This window comes from Salmo trutta, chromosome 7 (assembly GCF_901001165.1).
Source record: "Salmo trutta chromosome 7, fSalTru1.1, whole genome shotgun sequence".
In the NCBI taxonomy this organism is placed as follows: Eukaryota; Metazoa; Chordata; class Actinopteri; order Salmoniformes; family Salmonidae; genus Salmo; species Salmo trutta.
In genome coordinates this window covers 11,559,311-11,582,169 of record NC_042963.1, presented here as the reverse complement: position 1 = coordinate 11,582,169, position 22,859 = coordinate 11,559,311, and the positions used below count along the sequence as shown (strand labels likewise).

Below are 22,859 nucleotides of genomic sequence, written 5' to 3'. Positions count from 1 at the left end.
GGGGATTGTTGGGATACATGTCGGGGGCTCTGGTCACAGCTGACTGATGCTTGTTACATTTGGAGCCTGTACGCCTGTTCTTGTCAGTAGAGTGTTAGTGTGCTCTCTGCTCTCTTTCTCCCCCCCCCCTCTCTCTCTACCTCTCTCTCTCTCACTTTCTCTCTCTCTCTCTCACTTTCTCTCTCTCTCTCTCTCTCGCTCTGCACCGGGAATTAAAGACTGTATGAATTAAGTTTCATACAGTCACGGTAGAGGTCATGAACCCACTTGAGGCAGACCAGACAGACAGGCAGCACATTCAGCCACTTGAAAGATCGGTTGGAATGTATGGCTCTATAGAGCCATTTAATAGTACAGGACCCATAGGTCATCATGAAAGCTATAGGCTCCTGCAGGTCATTTGGAACACCAAATTGAAGGAAACAGATTTGAACAGGACATTTCTGTTTTCCTTGAGGCATTGTTTTCACTAGACCTTTCCGTATACCACTGCTTACCAATTCTAACCCATCGTCTATAGTTGATTAAGAATGTAAATGCTGGGCTGATTTGATAGTTACAGTAATACTAAATCAGGCCATATGCAGGACTGTTCAGTCATCTTTGCCTCAGGTCCCCTTTGAGTAGTCTGTTGTTGAAACATACGGTCTCATTCCAACTCACTGAAATCTAGAGCCCACATGCTTTTTATGCATGTCTGCGTCTAGGCGTCTACTGTCTTTGTATTTAGCTTTGACTGACGACAGATTGGCATACTAACAGAATGTGTTTAATGCTTTAATGTTAGTTACACATGGTGCATGCTGTCAGAATGTGGAGGATGGAGGCCAAGCTGAGCCACTGACGGTTGTTATGGCGAGCAGATGTCCTGTTGTGGTGTTACCATGTGCCTCTGTCAGGCATAGATAAGAGGAACACAAAGAATGTTGAGCTTAAAGACTGAGAGTGCCCCTCCCCCAGCCTTTTTTTATGTATTTTTTATCCTATCGGCCTCTTTAAAGGACTACTTGATCTTGGCCTCTCAGTGAAAGATATATCCTATTAATCCTTTTGGGATCTGTCGTATCTGAATCACGTCTGTCCCTTTTGCTCAGGGATTGTGCTTGTAAGAGCTCAGTGATTTGGCAGAGATATCTGCCCAGCAACAATGTACAGAACTAGCCAACAATGTATGGCGAGCTAGAAACACCTGTCAGATTGACTGGTTTATATGTTTCAAGTGGTTCTGGGCCTGACGTGCACTCAGAAGAAAGCACTGCAGTCCTTTATGAGGTGGGACATGTGACTCTGCCTATTTCCTCTGTGCTTCGCATCTCCTCCGGTTCCACTGTTACCCGAGGCCCCTGATAATATTTGATTCCAAAACTCTCTGATGTTTGAAAAAAGGGGGGGGGGGGACGGAGGTATCTGTTAGAATAGATGATGATCCTGCAGCCAGGTTAAATTCCTCTCCCCAACGGTTGAGTGGGCCAGCTGTGTAATGCCTTCTCCAGCCCTGGCATTTCCTGAAGCTGGTCCCGGGTACCTAGACGACAGGCGGTGAGCCCTGGAACTAGTGGGCCTTAGGTCCAGAGGCTCTCTCTCTCTACTGGCTCTGCTGGCACTGCCCGGCCCCAGTGCCCAGCCCCAGCCAACAACTCATTCTGGTTGAAATAAAGCACAGAGGGCCATTATTATCGTGAAAAAATGCAGTAAAACTCCTAAAGGCATATTTTATCCCTTGTCACATCGACTGCCAACACTCTAAATGCCAACAGAGGATCTGCTAGCATTCCAGCGCTTCGCGTAGCAGTTATCCTGAGGGTTTGTGGGAGAGAAGCAGCCATGAGAATCCAACGCTGGTGGAAAATCTGATTTGCTAGGGTCTCTCCCTACTCCTGTAAGTGGTTGTTGGAGTGAATACGCTGAATCGTACCATAGAATGTGGCTGACAGAGAGGAAATGGCGGCCCATGCTCATATTGTCTCCGTGTTTCTACAAATCAGATGCACTGAACTGAGTCTAGTAGAGGTCAGGGACAAGGGTTGATTTTCCCTTTCACATTGGATAGTTTCCCATCAATGTTGCTAACCTGCCATTGTATCCACGTTTTGTATTGTATTGAGTATGTCTGTCAGTGTGATGCAATAGAGTACGTGTTTCTTCTTTTTACGTCCTTTTTCTCTGACAGCATTTCACAGGAAAATGAGACAAGAAAACCTTCTACTCTGGTCTGCTCTGATGTGCAGCAGTCATTCAAATGATCTGCTTCAAACATAGGCTCCTGGTGTCAGACCTGGTGCAAAGGGTGTTAAATTAGCACCCTCAGCTCCGCTACGACCTAATCCCCAACTCCTCAGTACCGGGTTCCGTTTCTAGTAGGACTCCTTTTTGTGCAACACCTCTTTTTATGAGGGCTCCAAATTGGTTTGTTGAATTCCCAGTGGGCCGTTGAAACCAGGGCAGTCTCTTTCCCAGCCTCTCATTAACCAAAGTAGAACAATCCTCCCACTGTGTGTCCTCGTACTGCTGGGATAGTAATGGCGACCGCCCGGTCGACAAGGCTCCCTGCTCTCAGAATAGAGCCTTCTGTAACATTGCAGATCATCTCCTAATACACCATTGTGAGTAGTCTTGCGTTGGGAGAAAGTCTCCATACGACTTAATTACCCACACTGAAATGGGACTGTAGCTGTATGGTTTGTAGTAAAAGACACCTCCATGTCAGACCTTCCTGCTGGTTCAGTGTGTATTGAAGCAGACGCTCAGCAGTCTGACAAGTGGGAGGGGTGAGAGGGAAATAGAGGGCGGGGTTATTAGACACATGACTCAGACAGGACGGTGGGTCACACAGGTTAGGAGGGCGGGACTCTGACAGGGCTATCACTTCAGGCTTATAGCAAAGGTGGGAGGAGTTAGGGAGAGGGGAGAGAGGGAGGCGCTCGGCCCGTGCATGCCTGCAAATGCACTTAGGGATTTACACGTGAACATACTGCACTGCCAAACAGGTTACTGATCACACAGTGGCAGAGTAAACACGTCGGCTATTAAGCAGAAGCTGGAGTGTTGTTGGATGCCTGCTGGCAGCACGTCGTTGCATTTGTGTCGTGTTCTAGTGAGAGGACTGGAAGTGTTGACCGTAGCTGAGCCCAGTGTAAACCTCCCTCCCTCCCTGTCGTGTCCAGCTGAGCCCGGTCCACACGAGACCCTCTTGCACTTTGCGGCTCGGCGCGGGCTGCGAAAGGTGGCCTTGTTCCTGCTCCAGCAGCCAGGAGGCAGAGAGGCTCTCAGACTGCCCAACAAGCAGGGCTCTACACCAGTCAGCGTGGCAGAGAAGAGGGGCCACGACCAGCTACAGCAGCTCTTCACTGGGTAAGTACTCACCTGGGTCCCATCCTATATACTTCACACGGGGCCTACATATGAACAACCTTTACTACAGTAGTGATAACCTTCAGATGCACGATTATTATGCTTCTATAGGAGTAAGCTAGCTAGCCAGTCATTTCTACTACCTCTGGGAGGTGTGAAAGAAAAGCAGAACCTGTTAAAGAAACCGTGTTTTCATAATATATTCTGCTGTTTTCAGAATGTTATCTGTGAATGAAATGCACAACCCCTCTCCACAGCGTTTAATTGCTCTCAACATCGGCACGTCGTTAGGTAGCTCATCGTCGCCCTTTTCGTTAACACATACCCTTGCATTCCTGCAGATGAATAGGCAAGAATTTCAAGCGAGCTCATTAGGATTTGGGATCCAAACCAGCGAGAGGTGTCTTTATGTAACCGTGGGAATGGGAACATCTCTGGTTAGTTAGGAGCAGGGGATGTTGAAATGTGTTTTGGGAACACAGAGACAAGCAGACAGACCAAGTATGAACTCTGCAGCTTCGCCCCGGACTGCTGCTGTCAGCACAGAGTCCAACGCTATATGAACTTTGTTAAGTACGTCAAGCCAGACCAGTATGGGCCGTCTTCCTGGGACAAAAGTCACAAAATGTACCTAGCTGGCGCCTCACGATGGCATACATTTGAGGTCCGTTTTTTAAAAAATTTGTACCGTTTTAGAATCAGGAGGGAATGTTAACGTGTTAGATGACAGCTCGTATGCTACTCTGTGTTCTCACAGGCTGAACCAGCTGTATGGGATTGGTTACATGTGCTCACACATCTAAGCTATAAAATAACACCAGAAAAAAAAATCAGCCAGCCAACATTTTGGTTTCAAAACTAGACCAATGTTAACTCAGCAGCCCCAGTAGGTTACTTCCCCCGAACACAGATGACAGATTTACCACTGAAAAAGTCGTAGTGAAGATGGTGGGAAACAGTGGTTTCATGGAACTCCTATACAAACTGCATTTCCAGTTTATATTATAGAGATAATTTGCTCCCAGCCACAGCCTCAACTAGCACCTCACCAAACGAGTTTGCTTACCTGCTTACCATCAGTGTCGTCCGTGACACAGTGGTGATTTGTTCTCCATCTGAGCGCATACGGTTGACCTCATTACAGAGTTCACCAGAGGTCACTTATCTCTCTCTATGACATTGAGGTTCAGATGTCACCCAGTCCCAGACAGGGACGTGCTGGACCTGCTTGGACCAGTAGTGACCGGGTCATAGGGGCACTCTCAGGCCCCGACACCGCATCGTGTCTCTCTGTCTGCGTCACACAGACTGCTTTGCTGTCCCCTGGGTCAACGGTCTCTTTCGGCCTGGTTTGGTGGAGGCTGTGACACCCGATCACCGTCAGAGAGAGAGAGAGAGAGAGAGAGAGAGAGAGAGGCACTGGCGGGAGCTCCTCAGAGGCACTGTGTGTGTTACAGAGGAGAACAAAGCAACTGTTTTCACTAGACTAGACCAGAGATTTCTCCTTACCTACTCTTCCTCGTCCGAATGTAACAGTTACACCAGTCAAATAGACACCAACCCATGTTTATCTCTCTAGTGTTGCTTGGTGTCGTTGGGGAGGCTGTTGTTCGGTGTAGTTTTCGGGAGTGTTATGGAAAGATTCCTGAAATGAGTTAAGCTGGGAGTGGAGAGATTGAGTCACCTGGCTTCTGACGTTGAATGCTCTGAGACAGGATTAGTTCAGGTCAGGGACAGCCGGCTGTTTATTTGGCACAGGAGAACAGTTAGGTGTCATGGCTGAATCCCAACAGCGTAGTTGTGTACATTCCACCCGCTGGCTGTAGGAATAAGCTGGTTAGGTCATATACCATTAACAAAGGAATAAAAGCCCCAACATTTATAGTACAGTTATCTTCATGGCAACTGTGTTGTTAAAAGCTCTCTCCCCTGGCTCCCGAGATTGAGGCTGGGTCCTGGCTGCATTCAGGTTCCCTACTTAGGTCCCACAACGTGGCTCTGTTCTGTTCTTCCCCGTGCCGTGTCCTGCCTTTCATTCCCCAGTGAATGATGTTAGGGGGTTGCCATGGAGACCCATTCAGCCCTGTGCTGGCACCGAGCGCCAAGAGACAGGTGAGAACAGCCTCTGATCTCATCGCTCCTGCAGACCAAGGCTCAAATACTATTTGTAACCATTGAGTTTTTGCTCTAGCCTGATTGGAGTGGGATATGGAGCAGGGTTTTGGAACTATTCTATTGGTCCGTTAAGCCAGGCAAGCTTGGTCAAGCACGGAATAAAGTATTGGAAATGTTTTCAAATAGTATTTGAACCCAGGTCTGCACTCCTGTCCCAGGGGCTGCATGGGGCTAGAGGGGGACGATCTTACCCATCCATTCCATCAGATTGTTTTGGTTTTGTGTCCTTCTCACCGGAGCTTTCCAGTGGTGACATCATCACCCCTGAGTCGATTGGAGTCATTTCCACTCATTGTGAGAGAGTAGAACAGATGACTCAGCCCAGGGGGAGAGAGACTCACACCCAGAGCCAGCTCAACAGGACAATACACTACTAAAATCCCTCCCAGGATTTAGCCATTACAAGAGGCATTTAGAATAAGTCCATGCAGGAAATGTAATTTTAGCACAGCTATGTTTGATCTCTTTTCTTTGTTTTTTTGTTCCTCTTTGTAACTCAGTAGAACTGGTTTCACTGGTGGAGGAGATTAGAAAGGGAGAAGTGGTGTTTACTTTTTCAATTCCACCGATATCATAGAAGAATTTATTAAATACCAGTTCTCTGATTGAGATAGAAGTAGCAATGAAGCTGACCAGTTTGGTGGTGAGGTCGGCGGTGGAATGGTGAAAGGTTGGTCTCCGGTGCCTACCCTGGGGATGAGCCTGTGGGTCACAATAGCTGATATAATATGGGTGTAGGTAGTGCTGCTGAATGCTGAGTCAGTGCTGAGTGCTTTGGCTTCCTCCGTTCTGACAAGGTGTGTTCTGTTTGTGTTGAGCAGGATTGAGACCTCGCCGGACACCCGGATAAAGGCAGAGGAGAGGCAGTGTTACCCAGGAGGCCGAGCGCTGCAGCACCACCCTAGACTGAACACCTACACCCTGACGGTGGACACGGTGCCAGGGAAAACTCCGCCCAGCTTGCAGGGAGAGGTGGAGGAGCTACAGAAACTCATCCGCTCACACAGAGACAACAAGGTGAGCTATAGAACTCTGCATTTAACTCCGTCTGCTTCCAACTCTGTCTGCTGTCTCATTTTGTTGCTTTGAACTATGACTTACTTGCCGTATTCTCATACACTAAGTCATCTCAGAACCCAGAATCAAATCTTCTGGCTAGCTAGCTAGCCTATTGTAAGTTACCTGTGGGTTTTGTTTGCTCTGAACATTTTGTGCATGTCTTATCTTGACTCGGAAGTGAAGATCTCTGTGTGTAATTGACGTTTAATTAATGTGACAATTATTCACCCTGCATTTCTGTTTGTACTGTAGGGAGATCATGTGTTCCAGCAGCAGTCACCAGACGAGCTAAACAGTACAGCCGGATCCAGTGACATCATCAACACGTCAGCGCACACAGCTTTACACCCCCAACACAGCCATGCCCACCTCGCGGGAAGGGCGTGGCCTTGTCCGAACGGCCAGCCAGAGGAAGGGGAGGCGGGCCCTGCTCTGGCAGCAGTAAAGGACTCTGTGAAGGCGTTGGATAAAAGAAGTGAAGCTGCAGCACAGCGGCGGAAGAGGGAGGGTGAGACTCAAGCTTTCAGCACACCGTCCTGTGGAAACCAGCAGGAGGAAGCTGATAGAGAGAGGACAGGCGTAATCACTGCCAGGCAGAGCAGCAAGGCAGGGCGCCGTAAAAGGAACAAGGAAGAGAGAGAGAAGAGGAGAGCAGAGACTGAGACGGGCGATAAGGCTGCTGCTTTTCCGACGACGGTTACGCCAGCCATGGGCCACGCACAGTCCCAGGAACACACGGAACACCCGGAAGCCAAGCATTGGCCCCTGGAGACTGGGGAGAGGAGTACAGGCAACATCAGTGGCAGCTGTGGGGACACGAGGGCTCAAAAGACTATGGAAAGGCAGGGAGAGCCTGACAACATCGAGGAGATGGATTGTAGAGCACCCTGGGATCAGATAGTGGCTGGGGCTCCTGTGGAGAACGGCCAGCATGGCGGACATGGCGGCGAGGTGGAGTACGCGGAAGCCGCCTCTGAATGTACTCTGCAGACAATGACAGGAGCTGTGAGCCGCCATCAGGCACAGGCTGCACAGTCACAAGACCCCGAACAAAGACAGGAAATCACCACAGCGGTGACGAGTTATTCTGAGGAGCAGGATTTGGCCAATAACAGCAGCCAGACCCGGGGGTCTGAGACTGAAAGAGGTGGTGATTGTGGCGGCACACACGAGAGAAAGAGAGAGGCAGGAAACCCCAGCCAACAGACTAACGGTAACACTGAGTCAGCCAGCAGCCGAAGTGGAGAGACTGACACAAACAGCATGAAGCAGAGCCCCAGTATGACAGAGGGAGAAAGCGAGAGCAGCCGTTCACACGGACCCAGTAGCGTTACAGCACCAGAGCCCAGTGAGCAGGTCCTGGGTCAGACGGCGGAGGGCACAGTGGAGGTAGTGGTACCACCACCACAGCATAACCAGGACGGAGCCCACAGCCAGGGCCACGATGCTGGGCAGAAATGGGAGGAACAGGCGTCCACCGACTCAGCCAGAAGGACAGCTGAGGATGGAGAGAGGCCGAGCGTAGAGAAGTGGACCATGGGGCCACAGCACTCTGATGATGTCACAGACCTCACACCCTCTCGTGAGGAGGAGGAACTCATCCAATCGGATAGTTGCTCCGCGGACAAACTGTCTGAAGAGGGGACAGTCACAGGAGAGGAGACCCCTGCAAAGAAGAAGGTGTCTGTACAGTGGGCATCGTTAGAAGAGGCAGACTCTCTGCCGTGTAGGGAGGAGATAGCAGCCACAGCTGTAGCAGTGGTGGCCATAGCAGTAGCAGCTGCTGTAGCAAACATAGAACAATGCAACTCCAACTCAATGCTGGAGGCAAGCCGTGTACCGGAGGCTGTTGACGGCCAGAGTGAGCATCAGACTGGACCCAAAGACACTGCACCAAGGTCAGGGGTCACTGTGTCTGAGGCCACTGAGACCCTTACCTTGGACGGGGGTCCTATTGTCTCACCTGGAGACTTACAGGGGGATGTGATGGACAAGAACCCCTCAAAGGGAGAGGATGAGCCTCATCTTCTACAAGGAGAGGAGAGCAGTGACCTATCCGAAGCCAGACCTGGGAACGAGAATGAAGTGGAGGCCAGACTAGCAGGCCTGAGTCTGACCCAGGGAGAGAGTGTAGAATCCAGCAGAGAGTGTGGAGACTCCCACCCTCAGACAGACATGTTGTTACATGATGAAAGGGCTGTGGACAGACAGAGCGATGAGGTCATCACATCCTCCTCCATTATCTCCCCAGAGAGATCCTCAGAGCTGACACATCAGGAGACCATTCCAGAGAGATCCTCAGAGCTGACACATCAGGAGACCATTCCAGAGAGACCGGCCACACCTGCAGATTTCCATACAGCCAGTGACTCTGACAGTGGTACGGCCCAGAGTCCAGAGCTGACTTCCCTCTCGGAGCTAGACAGTGAAACAGGCCCGGGTGAGGAGAAGTGCAGCTTCTCAGTGGAAGTAGACGGTGGATTTTCCTTGGGCCTGCAGTCCCCAGACACACTGGCCAGCCTGGATGGAGTGAGTGAGAGAATGCTGGATACTAAAGCGGAGTGTTCTGAAGCTTTGAGACCACTTGATAAGTCTGTGAAAGGTAAGGCCACACAATGATAAAACAATGGTAACTGCCCATGGCCCTTTTATAGCTTGATGTTGCTATGCTTTTGCTTTGCTCACCTATATATTCATTAATATAGATGAATAAGAAGAAACCATTTATTTGAAACATTTCATTCAAGGACTCATAAGTAAGCATTTCACAGTTGTATTTGGCGCATGTGACAAATACAATTTGATTTCATTTCATTTGATGACTAGTTAGTAGAGCTGGGACGAAAAAAAACTAAAATGACAGACATCGACACTGCCTTCCTCCTACCAAAGTATTTCGCTTACATCAGGGATTTCGCTACACAACGCTCCTGTGGATTGTTCTAAAACCATTATTTGGTCAACGGTAATAGCTTATGCATTATGTCGACTCATGCTCTGAAAGTATCTGTGCCAGTTCAGCTGTCGGCTGCTTTGTGAGGGAGCCACTCTCAGCGCTCAGAGGGGAGAAGCACAAGCATATGACCGTTACTCTTAATGCAATTGTGGGGAAATTACCATTTTCAAAAGGCAGCTACTGTTGTTCTAGTTTTTTTTCCCCACAAGGAAATTGGTTAGGGGATTGTGGATCTGTCTCTGTCCGTTAATATGTTAGCATGTTTCTATGTGAGCCACAGACAACATCTCAGAAAACACAGGGCCGATTTTGTTCAAATTTAGGTGAATGACGCGTGGTGCCATAGAGATCCGGCATTTACAAAATTATACTGATTGGCCCAAGGGGGGCGCTGCATCATTAGTGGGGGATGACATGTTTACTGTTGTTGATTTATCATTATCGCCAAAGAATTGTCAATTTATCTGGGGTTTTTTCATATCGTGCAGTTGCACTAGCTAGTACAAGCTCAAATTCAAGTAGATTTGGGTCATGAGGAAAATCTGAAGCTCACTTTTCATGTACATAAACCCTTTACTATATATCCTCAACTTTATATCCCAGCTGCTAAATTCAGGCCTGATGTGCATTTTTGGCGTCTTTCTTAACTGCACCGCCTTTTCTGTGTGAGCACACTGTCGTATGACTCTGAGCATGTGACCATTAGTTCAGCTATGCCTGAGCTTTTACCGTTGCTAAAAGGGGATATGCTAGGGTGACCATACGTCCTTTTTTCCCCGGACATGTCCTCTTTTTGGACCTAAAAAAATGCGTCCTGCCGGGATTTCTAAATCGCCCAAAATGTCCGGGATTCGGCTTTTGCTTTCTACAGTCGCAATTCATTGTGTGCGTTTTTGGGGTTTTGCATTGCTTTGACCTTTCTCTTTAGGTCCCGCCTTCTCACACGCCACCATTGGTGGGTCATGTAGGCCTACTCAAACATTGGTCAAACTGCATTTCAATCATTACCCTCACCATGGCAACAGCCAAGAGACAGAGCAGTAGCTTGCTTGTCAACAGTGGCACATGGCTCCAGAACAACGTAAAAATGCCCAAACGCAAATGTAAATTCCCGTGTTTTCGTCTTGGTCGGGAGCCGTGTGAAGCAGAATGCATGACCTGCAAAGCTGGCACGTACGTGTCAGTGTCAAATAAAGGTGCCTAGAAGCCCACATAAGCTCCGCAAAACACAAAATTGCAGCTAAAGGAGAGAGTTCGTCAGGTAAATTAACTGACTATTTTGTGAGAGCAGGTAAAACAGAAAATGCTGTTACTGCTGCGGAGGGAGTTTTTGCATTCCACAACACGAAGCATCACAATAGCTACAGATCAATGGACTGCACGTCTGCCTTGTTAAAAAAGGCTTTCCCTGATTCCGAGACTGTGCGAAAATTTTCGAGCGCTCGTACTAAGACCGAAGCAATTGTTAACGCTGTGATAGCACCACATTCTCAGAAAGCACTAGAAGACATACCTTACTGTGGTGTTTCTACTGATGGGAGCAATCACGGTGCTGTGAAAATATTCCCTCTGCTTATTCAGTATTTTGATTGGAAGAATGGTGGCGTGCAAAGTAAATTAGTCGAAGTTAAAAACACTCCAAATGAGACAGCTGATACTAGGGTGACCATACGTCCTCTTTTTCCCGGACATGTCCTCTTTTTTGAAAACTAAAATATGGTCACCCTATATGATATGCTGTCATTTGTCATGGCATTCTGTGGAGGTTGAACCACAGAATATTTACCTCAAAACAGAAAGTAGATTATATAGAAGCTTGATTTTCAGGAGAAACATTATATGAGACTCTCTAGCTAGGCTTGGGCAGTATTCAGATTGTCATACCTTCATACCGACCTTGTGCCATACCGGGATAATCCGTAATACCAGCACTGAACACAAGGGGCGCTATTTTCAAACAACACTTAGCGTCTGTAATCCGAAGGTTAGCAATGCTAACAAGTACATGTACAATTACATAGAGAATGCTAACTAAATGCTAACGAGCGCAATGCGAACATTTTATACAGTCTCTGACCTAAACTATTTGCAGGACAGACATCCCAACTCATAAAGTTTTACAATGAACTCAGAAATGCTACTCGCAGTTTACTGCACGCACAAAACAAATATTAGACAGCAAGGCTCTTGATCCAGGAGGGGATTCTCTGCTGTTAGGACTTTGGAAGAAGCTAACCAACCACTTAGCTAGATAGCTAACTAGATACTAAATTAGCAAACAAAATGCACAACTACAGAGCATTTAGCACATTTTAGCCCGTTAACTTAATAGTTATAAGATATATAGCTGGCAAACATTTAGTTGTGAATTCCATACTGTAAGTAGTTCACCTGAGTGTGCTGCACTACAGTGAGTGACTCACAAGGCTCCGGTCTCTCGTGTGCTTATAAAGAAACACCACATGACTGGGGATTACCGGTAAACTTCATAATGAAAGATTATGTGGCAGATTTAAATTAAGATTGCGATCTTCTTTATCTCCTAACCTATAGAACAAGTTGACTGCAGGGATTTACTTTAAGTACAGTAGTTTTAAATATTAGAATTTATTCAAACACTTCAGAGAAATTGTTTTTACGGTATTGAAAAACCATCCTGTGGCTATTTCCAAATACCCCGGTATACGGTATATATGGTACACCACCCAAGCCTATCTCTGGCCTGTCGTCCCTGAGTCAGTCTGAAAAGGTCAAAGGCTCCATGTCAGCCATCTAGAGAGCTGTGTGATTGTGAATGGGGCTGTGTGTGTGTATTCACGTATCCAAGCAGCAGTACAATGATCTCACCAGACCTTACAGTAGGCTCTGAAAATAAAGGTATCCTTCCACTAAGAGCCTTCCCTGTCTTGGCAGTCTGTGAGCACATGGCTACACCCAGGCCTTTTCCTGTCTGGATTGGAATATGGAGCATAATAGATCCTGATTCTACACTGATGTAGTATAAATATTTGTTTTACCTTTATTTAACTAGGCAAGTCAGTTAAGAACAAATTATTATTTTCAATGACAGCTTAGGAACACTGCCTTGTTCAGGGGCAGAACAACAGATTTGTACCTTGTCAGCTCAGGGATTTGAACTTGCAACCTTTCGATTACGAGCCCAACGCTCTAACAACTAGGCTACCCCGCCGCCCCAAATAGAGATCATTGTCCTCTCTTCATGCATGACAGCTTGTTTATTGTTGCTTTTCAAACGGCTGCAAGGCATATGCTGTTTATACATTAGATACTACTGGTATGATTCATTATTTTGAGTTCAAATTTTGAACTTGAGTTGAAATTAAGTTTTCATTTACGGAGAGGATACTGTGTTAGTTTGTTCATAGGGTCAGGTTCCGTATTTGTCTGTGTCATACATGTGTCATACCTGTGTCATACTGTATCTCTCCCCAGACAAAGACACGGTCTGTCCAGCCCAGGGAAAAGAGAAGGGAAAGAAGGAATCTCTCTCATACACGGAAGACTCTACACTGGTGAGTTAACGTTTCAAAGTTTATTCGCCACATGCACACGTGGAAAACAGTACAGTGAAGTTGATACTTTGAGAGCTCATTGCCAACAATGCAGTGATAGTAATAATAATATAGACAATAATAGAAAATATAGAAAACATAAAAAAATAAATACATAAATAAATAGACGCCTCACAAGTCCTCAACTGGCAGCTTCATTAAATAGTACCCACAAAACAACAGTCTCAAAGCTGCCAGTTGAGGACTTGTGAAGCGTCTGTTTCTCAAACTAGACACTCTAATGTACTTGTCCTCTTGCTCAGTTGTGCACCGGGGCCTCCCACTCCTCTTTCTATTCTGGCTAGAGACAGTTTGCGCTGTTCTGTGAAGGGAGTAGTACACAGTGTTGTACGAGATCTTCAGTTTCTTGGCAATTTCTCACATGGAATAGCCTTCATTTCTCAGAATAAGAAGAGACTGACGAGTTTCAGAAGAAAGTTATTTGTTTCTGGCCATTTTGAGCCTGCAATCGAACCCACAAATGCTGATGCTCCAGATACTCTACTAGTCTCAAGAAGGCCAGTTTTATTGCTTCTTTAATCAGAATTACAGTTTTCAGCTGTGCTAACATAATTGCAAAATGGTTTTCTAATGATCAATTAGCCTTTTAAAATGATAAACTTGGATTAGCTAACACAACGTGCCATTGGAACACAGGAGTGATGGTTGCTGATAATGGGCCTCTTTACGCCTATGTACATTCAAAATCTGCCGTTTCCAGCTACAATAGTAATTTACAACATTAACAATGTCTACACTGTATTTCTGATCAATTTGATGTTATTTTAATGGACAAAAAAAATTGCTTTTCTTTCAAAAAGAAGGACATTTCTAAGTGACCCCAAACTTTTGAGTAGTGTAGATGTAAACAGGAGTAATAGTGACCAGTAGCAGAATAAATAAATAGATACTAAATGTAAAAGCGTAATCAATGAACAGCAGCGTAATGGCAGAAATACATCTAGTCAATGATCATTATTATCATTATATCACGTTTTTATCAATTTACAGATCGAAAAACTCTTGGTACTCTAATGATTTGGAACATAAGTAAAACTCTGACTCCTGTCCCCACAAATCAGTTGAAGTCACATATAGTCTGATTAATGTAACATTTTTCATGACTGGGAGATCATTTGTTTCTGGGAAGCGATTATCTCATCGCTGTTCCATGCCAAGCATTCCCACCTGACCTCACTAAATAAACCCTTTTTTTTCATGTTGTTAGCGTTCACTTTTGGGAAAGTCCGTACAAACATGACGCACTTCTCGGCCTGACGAGCTGAACTCTTCCTTCTAAAGGTCAGGTGGGCAGATATGTGAAATCTGTGGCCACGTGGTTCTGTGTGTGTGTGTGTGTGTGTGTGTGTGTGTGTGTGTGTGTGTGTGCGTGTGCGCCCTACCCTGTTTAACCAGGAGGAGAGAGAAATAAAAGATGACCTCACCGTATCTTCTCTCCCCTGAGAGGAGTGATATGAGGGGTGAGAAACAAGCCGTAGAGAGGGAGGCAGAGATAACACAGTCCCACTGACAGTAGCTGCAGCAGCAGTGTGAAGGCAGAGAGGAAGGAAGGAAGTGTCTGATTAGCAGTAGGAGACATCCACACCAGCAGGTCAGGGCACTGCCCTCCCACGCAGCTCTAGAAGCACACCTTTTCCTATGCGAAGCCATATTGTTTCCTACCGTTGTCATTCTCTGTTTCTGACTACCTGGTTCTGAAAGGTGACCCTCTATTGTATAATAGGTCTCATGTTATGGTGAGGGACTGACCGTGCAGTTGTGGGCAGGCATCCTCTGTGATTTTCTTTGTGATTCTCTATGACTTTCTTGGGTTGTTTTGTGTGGTGCGGAATTGTCAGCATAGTCCACATGGCCTATGTGACTGAGATGATGTCATACTGTGCTTCAGCCATGTCATATCTCTGTTGCGATCACGCCGCAATTTGCAGGTAACTTTCTTCTGGTATGATAATTGTCTTCATGCGAGAAGGATTAGGTGTATTGGTTCAGCGGTGATTTAGTTCTGCAATTCACCCCCCTCTTGTGAGTGTGGCTAAGCTGTGCTGCTTATCTGGAGAGTGGCATGTAGACAGGGCCACTGTCACAGCTCTCTCTTGGCCAGACTCCCTCTGTACTACATTGTTAGCCTTTGAGAGGAATTACACTGTAACTCTGGAGGACTGTCTTATAAGAAGCTCACCAGGTAAAACACAACAGCCAGCCAGACAGCCAAAAGTCTGTGCCACGTAAACCACATAGTCTCAGAGGAGAAGAATGTTTCAAAACTCTTCTATGAAGATATTTTTCAACGTACTGAGTCTAGTTCCAGTTAGAGAATGAAGAGGAAAAGTAGTGTACTCTGAATGTCTGTCAGACTCAGATGTAACCAACGCTGTGGGTACCACAACGCTTAGTACGAGGATCAGGGTACACCTGATTTTTAATGTCAGTTAGAAAATCGAAACCGAGTTTGTAGACATTATGTATACAGTAACTGACTGATTGGCTATGAAAAGCCAACTGACATTTACTCCTGAGGTGCTGACCTGTTGCACCCTCTACAACCACTGTGATTATTATTATTTGACCTTGCTGGTCATCTATGAACATTTGAACATCTTGGCCATGTTCTGTTATAATCTCCACCCGGCAAAGCCAGAAGAGGACTGGCCACCCCTCATAGCCTGGTTCCTCTCTAGGTTTCTTCCTAGAGTTCTGGCCTTTCTAGGGAGTTTTTCCTAGCCACCGTGATTCTACATCTGCATTGCTTGCTGTTTGTTGTTGTAGGCTGGGTTTCTGTACAGCACTTTGTGACATCTGCTGATGTAAAAAAAAAAGGGCTTTAGAAATAAATGCAATTGATTGATTGACTATGAGACAGCTTAAGATTGGGTGCAGTGCAGGACTCATTCATGTCTTCCTATTAGCAGCTGTTGAAGGTCCATGCCGGGGCCTGCTCCGCTCACTGCTCTTCCACCTGAAACAAATATCTGCCAGTGCCAGCCAGTGAGAGTGAAAGCAGATGCCATTTCTCAGATCCGTTCAGTCTAATTCAGTTTGATCCAGCAGTGTTCCTCATTGTTCTGTTGATGGAATCACGTCATTGGTGTCCGCCTCGCTGATTATGACAACCTGTCAGAGAGACAACCTGTGAGCTGCTACGGAGTGGAGGAGCTGCATGGTTTAAGAATTTGGTGCTAACGTTAGTCGCCAGCAGAGGGCAGTCTAACATCAACTGGAGCCGCATTTTGGTCGACAGACTCGGCACCAGAGGTCTGTTTGAACACGATGGCCGAAGTTTTCAACGATAAATGGAGAATGTACACAAAACAACGTAGAGTACTACAGTTCAGAATTAGTATGGACATTACATTGCTATAAATGCAGAATGTTTGGTTAATTGATTAGTATGATGCAACACAGCTTTTAGTGCCAATGAGTTTGATTGAGGTACAGTTGAGTTATCTTCGTAAAACAGAACTGCGAGTACTGCAGAGAGCAGCCAGGAAAGGAGGAAGTCCTGAAAGACGGACAGACTGCTTCTGCTGCCTGCCAAAACCATAATGGATGTTCCTGCCAGCTCTGTGTGTCCTCAGGCACCCCCTAGTGTTGTGTTCTGGTATAACTACCTCCCGATGTGTGCTGCATTTCAAACGGTTAACAAGAAAAATACAGATTACATAAAAAAATATATTTTTGCCAGAAAGTTTGGTTCAGTAATATATTGCCTGTCTTAATCTTGCAGAGGCGTTCTTGACAGCCTGCATTCTAGTCAGGAATTGTGTTGGTTTATGATTTATGAGTTTTCACAGGTTACCAAACCAAGCATGATGAGACTGTTATAAATCTGCCACTCTTCCCTACTGCAGTGGATTGGGCTGCCTGGCCACTGTAGGTCCTGCGGCTGCTCAGTGCATAAAAGGATTAAAATAAAATGTTCCTCCATATTGTTTGGTTTGGGGGAAAGCAGGGGGTAGCTAGTTGCGGTGAATTCTTCAGTGAGTCTGTTCATCGCTCACTGAACCTGACTAGGGTGGGTCTGGCTGTCTGTGTGTCTCTTTACCCATTCATCCTCCTCTCTGGTTTCTCTTCCCCTTCCTCTGTAGTTGTACAGCAGGATATGAGGACACACGCATCCGTGCAGTTTGTTCCTCTCTCTCTCTCTACCTAGGTCCTGTTGACTACAGGTCCGATACCAGCCCAGAACTCCATAGGTGCCCAGTCTCAGACCTTCTGTGTTTGTATGCATCGGGGCCTTCCAAAGGGCCCTTCACGGAGCCCCCCTCTCCCCTCTCCCCTCCACCACCTCTCTCAACTCACCCTGACCCACAGCCTTTTATGTCCATTGATCCTTCTCTCAGTGGAGTAGCTCACACACTTCACCCACGCCACTATGTTTACTGGGCAGGCAGCACGTAACATGGTACACTTATTGACATTTTGTCATACAGCCATATTTTAGGTTGCTATCAGAGACTTTGATGTGATTTCTGCATTCTTAACTGTTTGGAATAGGTTGTTAGTTACTGTAGACGTGTGTTGAGAGTTTGTTGTGGTATGCATAGTGGTTGTACAGTATGACAATAGAAGCCAGTCCTTGGTTAGCACAAAGAGAGGCTAGAGGAAATCAAGAAGTGTTGATCAACCCCCCCCCGTAGTGGTTTTAACCAATGAGAATTGCCATTCAAGAAAAATCCCCTAAACATGATTAGCATGTCAGGTATCTGGGTCTGTTGTTTTCCTCTCATAATGTTACAAGCCGTGTGCCCTGGGGAATAGTAGGAATTGGGGCAAGTTGCTCTTGTTTCCAGGGGTTGTGTTTTGTTCCACTCAGCTGCCCAGACGTGTTAGGACCGAAGGAGCCCCAACCCTCCCTCTCTCTCTCTCTCTCTCTCTCTCTCCCCCCTCTCTCTACCCCTCTCTCTCTCTTTCTTTCTGTGTGTGCGCACGTCATGTGGACAGTTTGTAATGGTTGCCATGGTTCCAACTGTTTGTCCGTTCCATTGATGACTGTCTGCAGATGTGGAGTTTGTTTTCCCCCTGCTCAAGTCTTTCACACAGAGGACACTTCTGCATTCTCCTCTGCTTCTGCACCCAGGGTTTGAGAACATGTTACATGCATGGAGATTCCAATTGGAAGCGATATGCTTGGGGTGTTTTTGATCACGAGGACCATGTTTCTACTTAAGTAAAGATAGAAGACGTATGATTTTAATTCCTAAAGGTATTGTCCTTATTAGTAGTGTTATTACATCAAACCTATGGGACAAGCAACGGCAGTTGATAATGTCTCTCGTCAGAGTTTATCTTATCTTTTCCTCCTCGCCGCACAGTGTGTAGGAGAGCATCCGCCTTCTGGAGCCAGCCAGTATGCAGGTCGTGCATCACAGTGGCTTCTCTCGTGGCTGGCTGCCTTATCAGCCTGTTTCCATAGACACTTTCTCCCTGCCGCTCAGCATCACAGCACCCACTGGGTACAGCGGTTCGACTCGTCGCCACACGGAGAAACGGGGGGGGGGGGGGAAATAGATGCAGATTGAAGAGAGGATAAGAGGAGTTGAAATTTAACAGAAAATGGAAAGAGATGAATAGGGGAAAGGAGAGAAGAAAAAAACGGCAGTGAAAGAGAGGAGAGGAGGGAGGAGTGTGTGTGAGAGAGGGAGAAGGAAAAGAAGGGAGGGTCAGACTGAGGGGCTGGTTCTGCGAGCAGATGTGGGAAGAGTTGCTCATTTTCCCCAAACTTCACAAAGGACTCCACAAGCCTGAGCTTCATGTTGGAATCTAGCGCCTTTCTGTTAATAACCACTACTTTTCACTGCCTGGAAAGATGTACGAGCGACACAAGCGGAGGTATAGTCTGCGTGGAAAGGGGGAGAGAACAGTGGATGTCGTTTTGATAAAGGTACGAATGGACAGAGAATCTTTTTACTTGCCACATGTGTGAGAGAGCGCTCTATGCCTGTGGATGTGGTCATGGAAGAGAGGAAAAAAACAGGCTGTAGGTTTTCTTAGCAAATTTCATGGCGGGTTTTCATCTAGCTTTTCTTCTCTGCTGTATCCGCGTGGTAACAACTGAGATTTCACATCTACACTGGGAAGATGACTGTCACCTTTCGTGTCACGGGAGAGTCATTTACTCTCTTTGTGTGTATTAGTATTTGTCCGGATGTGTCTAATTGTTAGCCGTTCTTCAGTGTGTGCTCAGTATGTGCGGAGTGTTTGTGAGCAGTTAGTAGTTGGGCTCACTGGCAGCCCTGAGGAGTGTGCTCTCAGGGTGGACTTTGTCTTTGGATGGAGAATGAAGGCCTGCTGGCCAGATCTCAGGAATAGGTCCATGCTCTTCTCTCCCCCTTTTTTCTCTCTCTCTCTTTCTCTTTCTTTCTCTCTCTCCCGCTCTCTTTCTTTCTCTCTCTCTTTCTTTCTCTCTCTCATTTCCTCTGACCCTCTTTCTCCCTCTTTCTCCCTCTCTCTCTTTCTTTCTCTGTCTCCTCTCGCTCCCTCCTCCTTTCAATCTCTTTTTCCCTCTGTTTACTTTGGATGACACTTCGTCTGTGTGCAAAGTGTGAGTCACGGAGTACAATGCTAGGATTCTGAATGTGATGCATATTCTGCTGTCTGTGCGTGTGGGGATTGTATATAATTTATGTAAACCTTGTGTAAATTCCTCTGTCTGTGTTCTGTCTCCAAATGTTGTCTGTTGCTAGTGGCACCATATCTGATTGTGATCGGTTTTTCCTCAAGTATCACGTCAAAGCCTGCCTCATCTAGCTCAACAGATTCGTTCGATCAGGTCCTGTTTCTCCACAGAGACACACAGCTACAAGCTCCGAACTCAGGAAAACCCTGAATTTGTTTTCTGCGAAAAACACAATGGAACGGCGGTGCTTTCAGCATAAGGCAAGGGAGGTGTTTCAGATCAGTGCTCCACCTAACCGCTCAGGTTTTAAGTAATATTTTCAGCATTATATACACATACATACATACACACATATACACATACATATATATATATGTGTGTATGTGTACTGGTAAGGAAGGGCACTGTATCTGTATCTGAGAGAGCCCAGACCAAAGCAGAACAGCAGAGCATGTTTGGAGCGCTTGGACAGAGTAGAGTGGCCTGTGGATTTGAGGTTTGTGATAAGAGGCCAGGCTGCATCTCTGGGGCCAGGCGTCAGACTCTATCTTTGGGCATGGGACCTGGGAATTCTCCCCTCTGCTCTCCATCATCTCTGGGTGTCAGAACCCAGGCCAGACTAGTTTTGGACAGGCATGATGCTGGACTAGATTCGGATGGCTTCAATTCAGAGGGGAAGGGATCTGCTTAAGAGATTACTTCTTCCTAAAGGATGTCATTATGCACAGGTTTGTTAGATTTCAAAGGGAATAGACAAGATGGTCCATATTAGATGGCCCTATTGCAATTCCACCCCAAAAGTGAAGAGGAATTGTGGTCAGATCAAATCTCTCCTTCCTTAGCCTTGGTTCTCCCTCTCAGGCTGTGTGCCGTGTTCCCTGAAGGGCGAGGAGGGCAGAGTGAACTTGGTGACAGATAGACCAGGGCAGAGCGTCTCTCGAGTCCAACTCCTGGGAGAAAACATGCATGAAATGTTTTTCTCCAGCTATGTCTCTGCTTCAGAATAACTCCACCTATTCCAAGGGCGTGTTTTGATTGTTTGGGCCTAAATTAAGCTTGGCAGTGTTGTTGTTTCTGTCTGCACTGTAAGTACTGTAGCAAAGCACTTAAATGTAGCTCTCTCCAAGGACATTCCTCTCCCTTGCTGTGCCTCTGAGTCATGCCAGACATTGGCTGTCACTGTGGAAAGTGCAAGTCTGAAGTCTGCCATTCCTTATATTGGGTTTATTTTCACCAGTGACTTCCTTCTCCACCCACATGTATCCATTTATAGCTGATCATCTCCTTTTCCCAGGCAGCGCAGGAGACTGATCTACTAGGCAGCGCAGGAGACTGATCTACTAGGCAGCGCAGGAGACTGATCTACTAGGCAGCGCAGGAGACTGATCTACTAGGCAGCGCAGGAGGCTGATCTACTAGGCAGCGCAGGAGACTGATCTACTAGGCAGCGCAGGAGGCTGATCTACTAGGCAGCGCAGGAGGCTGATCTACTAGGCAGCGCAGGAGGCTGATCTACTAGGCAGCGCAGGAGGCTGATCTACTAGGCAGCGCAGGAGACTGATCTACTAGGCAGCGCAGGAGACTGATCTACTAGGCAGCGCAGGAGGCTGATCTACTAGGCAGCGCAGGAGGCTGATCTACTAGGCAGCGCAGGAGACTGATCTACTAGGCAGCGCAGGAGACTGATCTACTAGGCAGCGCAGGAGGCTGATCTACTAGGCAGCGCAGGAGGCTGATCTACTAGGCAGCGCAGGAGACTGATCTACTAGGCAGCGCAGGAGGCTGATCTACTAGGCAGCGCAGGAGGCTGATCTACTAGGCAGCGCATGAGGCTGATCTACTAGGCAGCGCAGGAGACTGATCTACTAGGCAGCGCATGAGGCTGATCTACTAGGCAGCGCATGAGGCTGATCTACTAGGCAGCGCAGGAGACTGATCTACTAGGCAGCGCAGGAGACTGATCTACTAGGCAGCGCAGGAGGCTGATCTACTAGGCAGCGCAGGAGGCTGATCTACTAGGCAGCGCATGAGGCTGATCTACTAGGCAGCGCATGAGGCTGATCTACTAGGCAGCGCAGGAGACTGATCTACTAGGCAGCGCAGGAGACTGATCTACTAGGCAGCGCAGGAGACTGATCTACTATATAAATGCATGCGCTCATCTACGTATCTACCAGTGACAATTGTAGAACAGAATAAAATAGATTCGAACAAAAACAAACTATTATCCATTGTTGGATAAGAAGGGAAATGTGTCCGTACCTGAACATGTTGTGTACGATATGTACACATGTTCCATATTGTACGTTACATGTGTTTGTCTGGTGTGTGTGTCTACTGGGCTTCTGGAGGATAAGAGTGTAGTGTTCTCCCTCCGCCCAGCGCTGCAGGGCACACAGAGGCTGCTCAGTGCTGCACTGGGCTGTAGGCAGGCCCATCAATGAGGCCTTGTGCATTGTCCACTAGCCACTTTAAGACTGTACAGAACCCTGGTAAAGAAGCCCCCTGCCCCCACATTCTACTAGTGGGGGAAAGACAATTAACCACAAGCCTGGGGAAATCCACATGTTTTCACATTCCCTACAGAAGAGAGACATGTACACATATACTTTGTTCTCTCTCCCACTCCTTCTCTCTCCCATTCCTACCACTCTCTCTCTCTCTCTCTCTCTCACTCTCTCTCTCTCTTACGCACACATAACAAAAATGCGTACGGCCTTTAATGAGTTTAAGGCTTTTAAATATAATTAACTTTTACAAGACTCAATCAGTTCTGCCATCAAGTCAGTTGTCACTAATAATGAACGTCAGTGCACTTGTCTTTATTGCTCAAGAAAGCAATGGAATTACTCCATAACTTAATCGTCAGGTCATAAATCATAGTAACCAATGGATCCTTTGTTCAGGGTTTCCTAATGGTTCCATTGTACTGTCTGTTTCATTCTCCGGCCCTCTGTCTGCGAAACCGTTTAGTCCAGACAGATAACTGACTGACTGATATATTTCCACTATAACAAAAAGATCCCAACCTTCTTGAGCTTTCTTTTCTTGGTGGTGGAAACCAAATAGACAGTGAACTAGAATTTTATACTTCGTCATTTTTGACCCC

The 22,859-nt window shown here is 46.7% G+C and overlaps 1 protein-coding gene across 7 annotated transcripts in view; it reads left to right on the top strand.

The window, feature by feature from the left end:
• Window positions 1-22,859, top strand: part of akap13 (A-kinase anchoring protein 13) — a 95,596-nt gene that overhangs the window by 37,695 nt on the left and 35,042 nt on the right. For all 7 annotated transcript variants that reach the window (XM_029757971.1, XM_029757972.1, XM_029757976.1 and 4 more), the window contains exons 5-8: window positions 3,165-3,351; window positions 6,348-6,543; window positions 6,838-9,187; window positions 12,995-13,074. In XM_029757971.1, coding sequence (XP_029613831.1) covers window positions 3,165-3,351; window positions 6,348-6,543; window positions 6,838-9,187; window positions 12,995-13,074 — 2,813 coding nt within the window. The remainder of the gene's footprint in view (window positions 1-3,164; window positions 3,352-6,347; window positions 6,544-6,837; window positions 9,188-12,994; window positions 13,075-22,859) is intronic.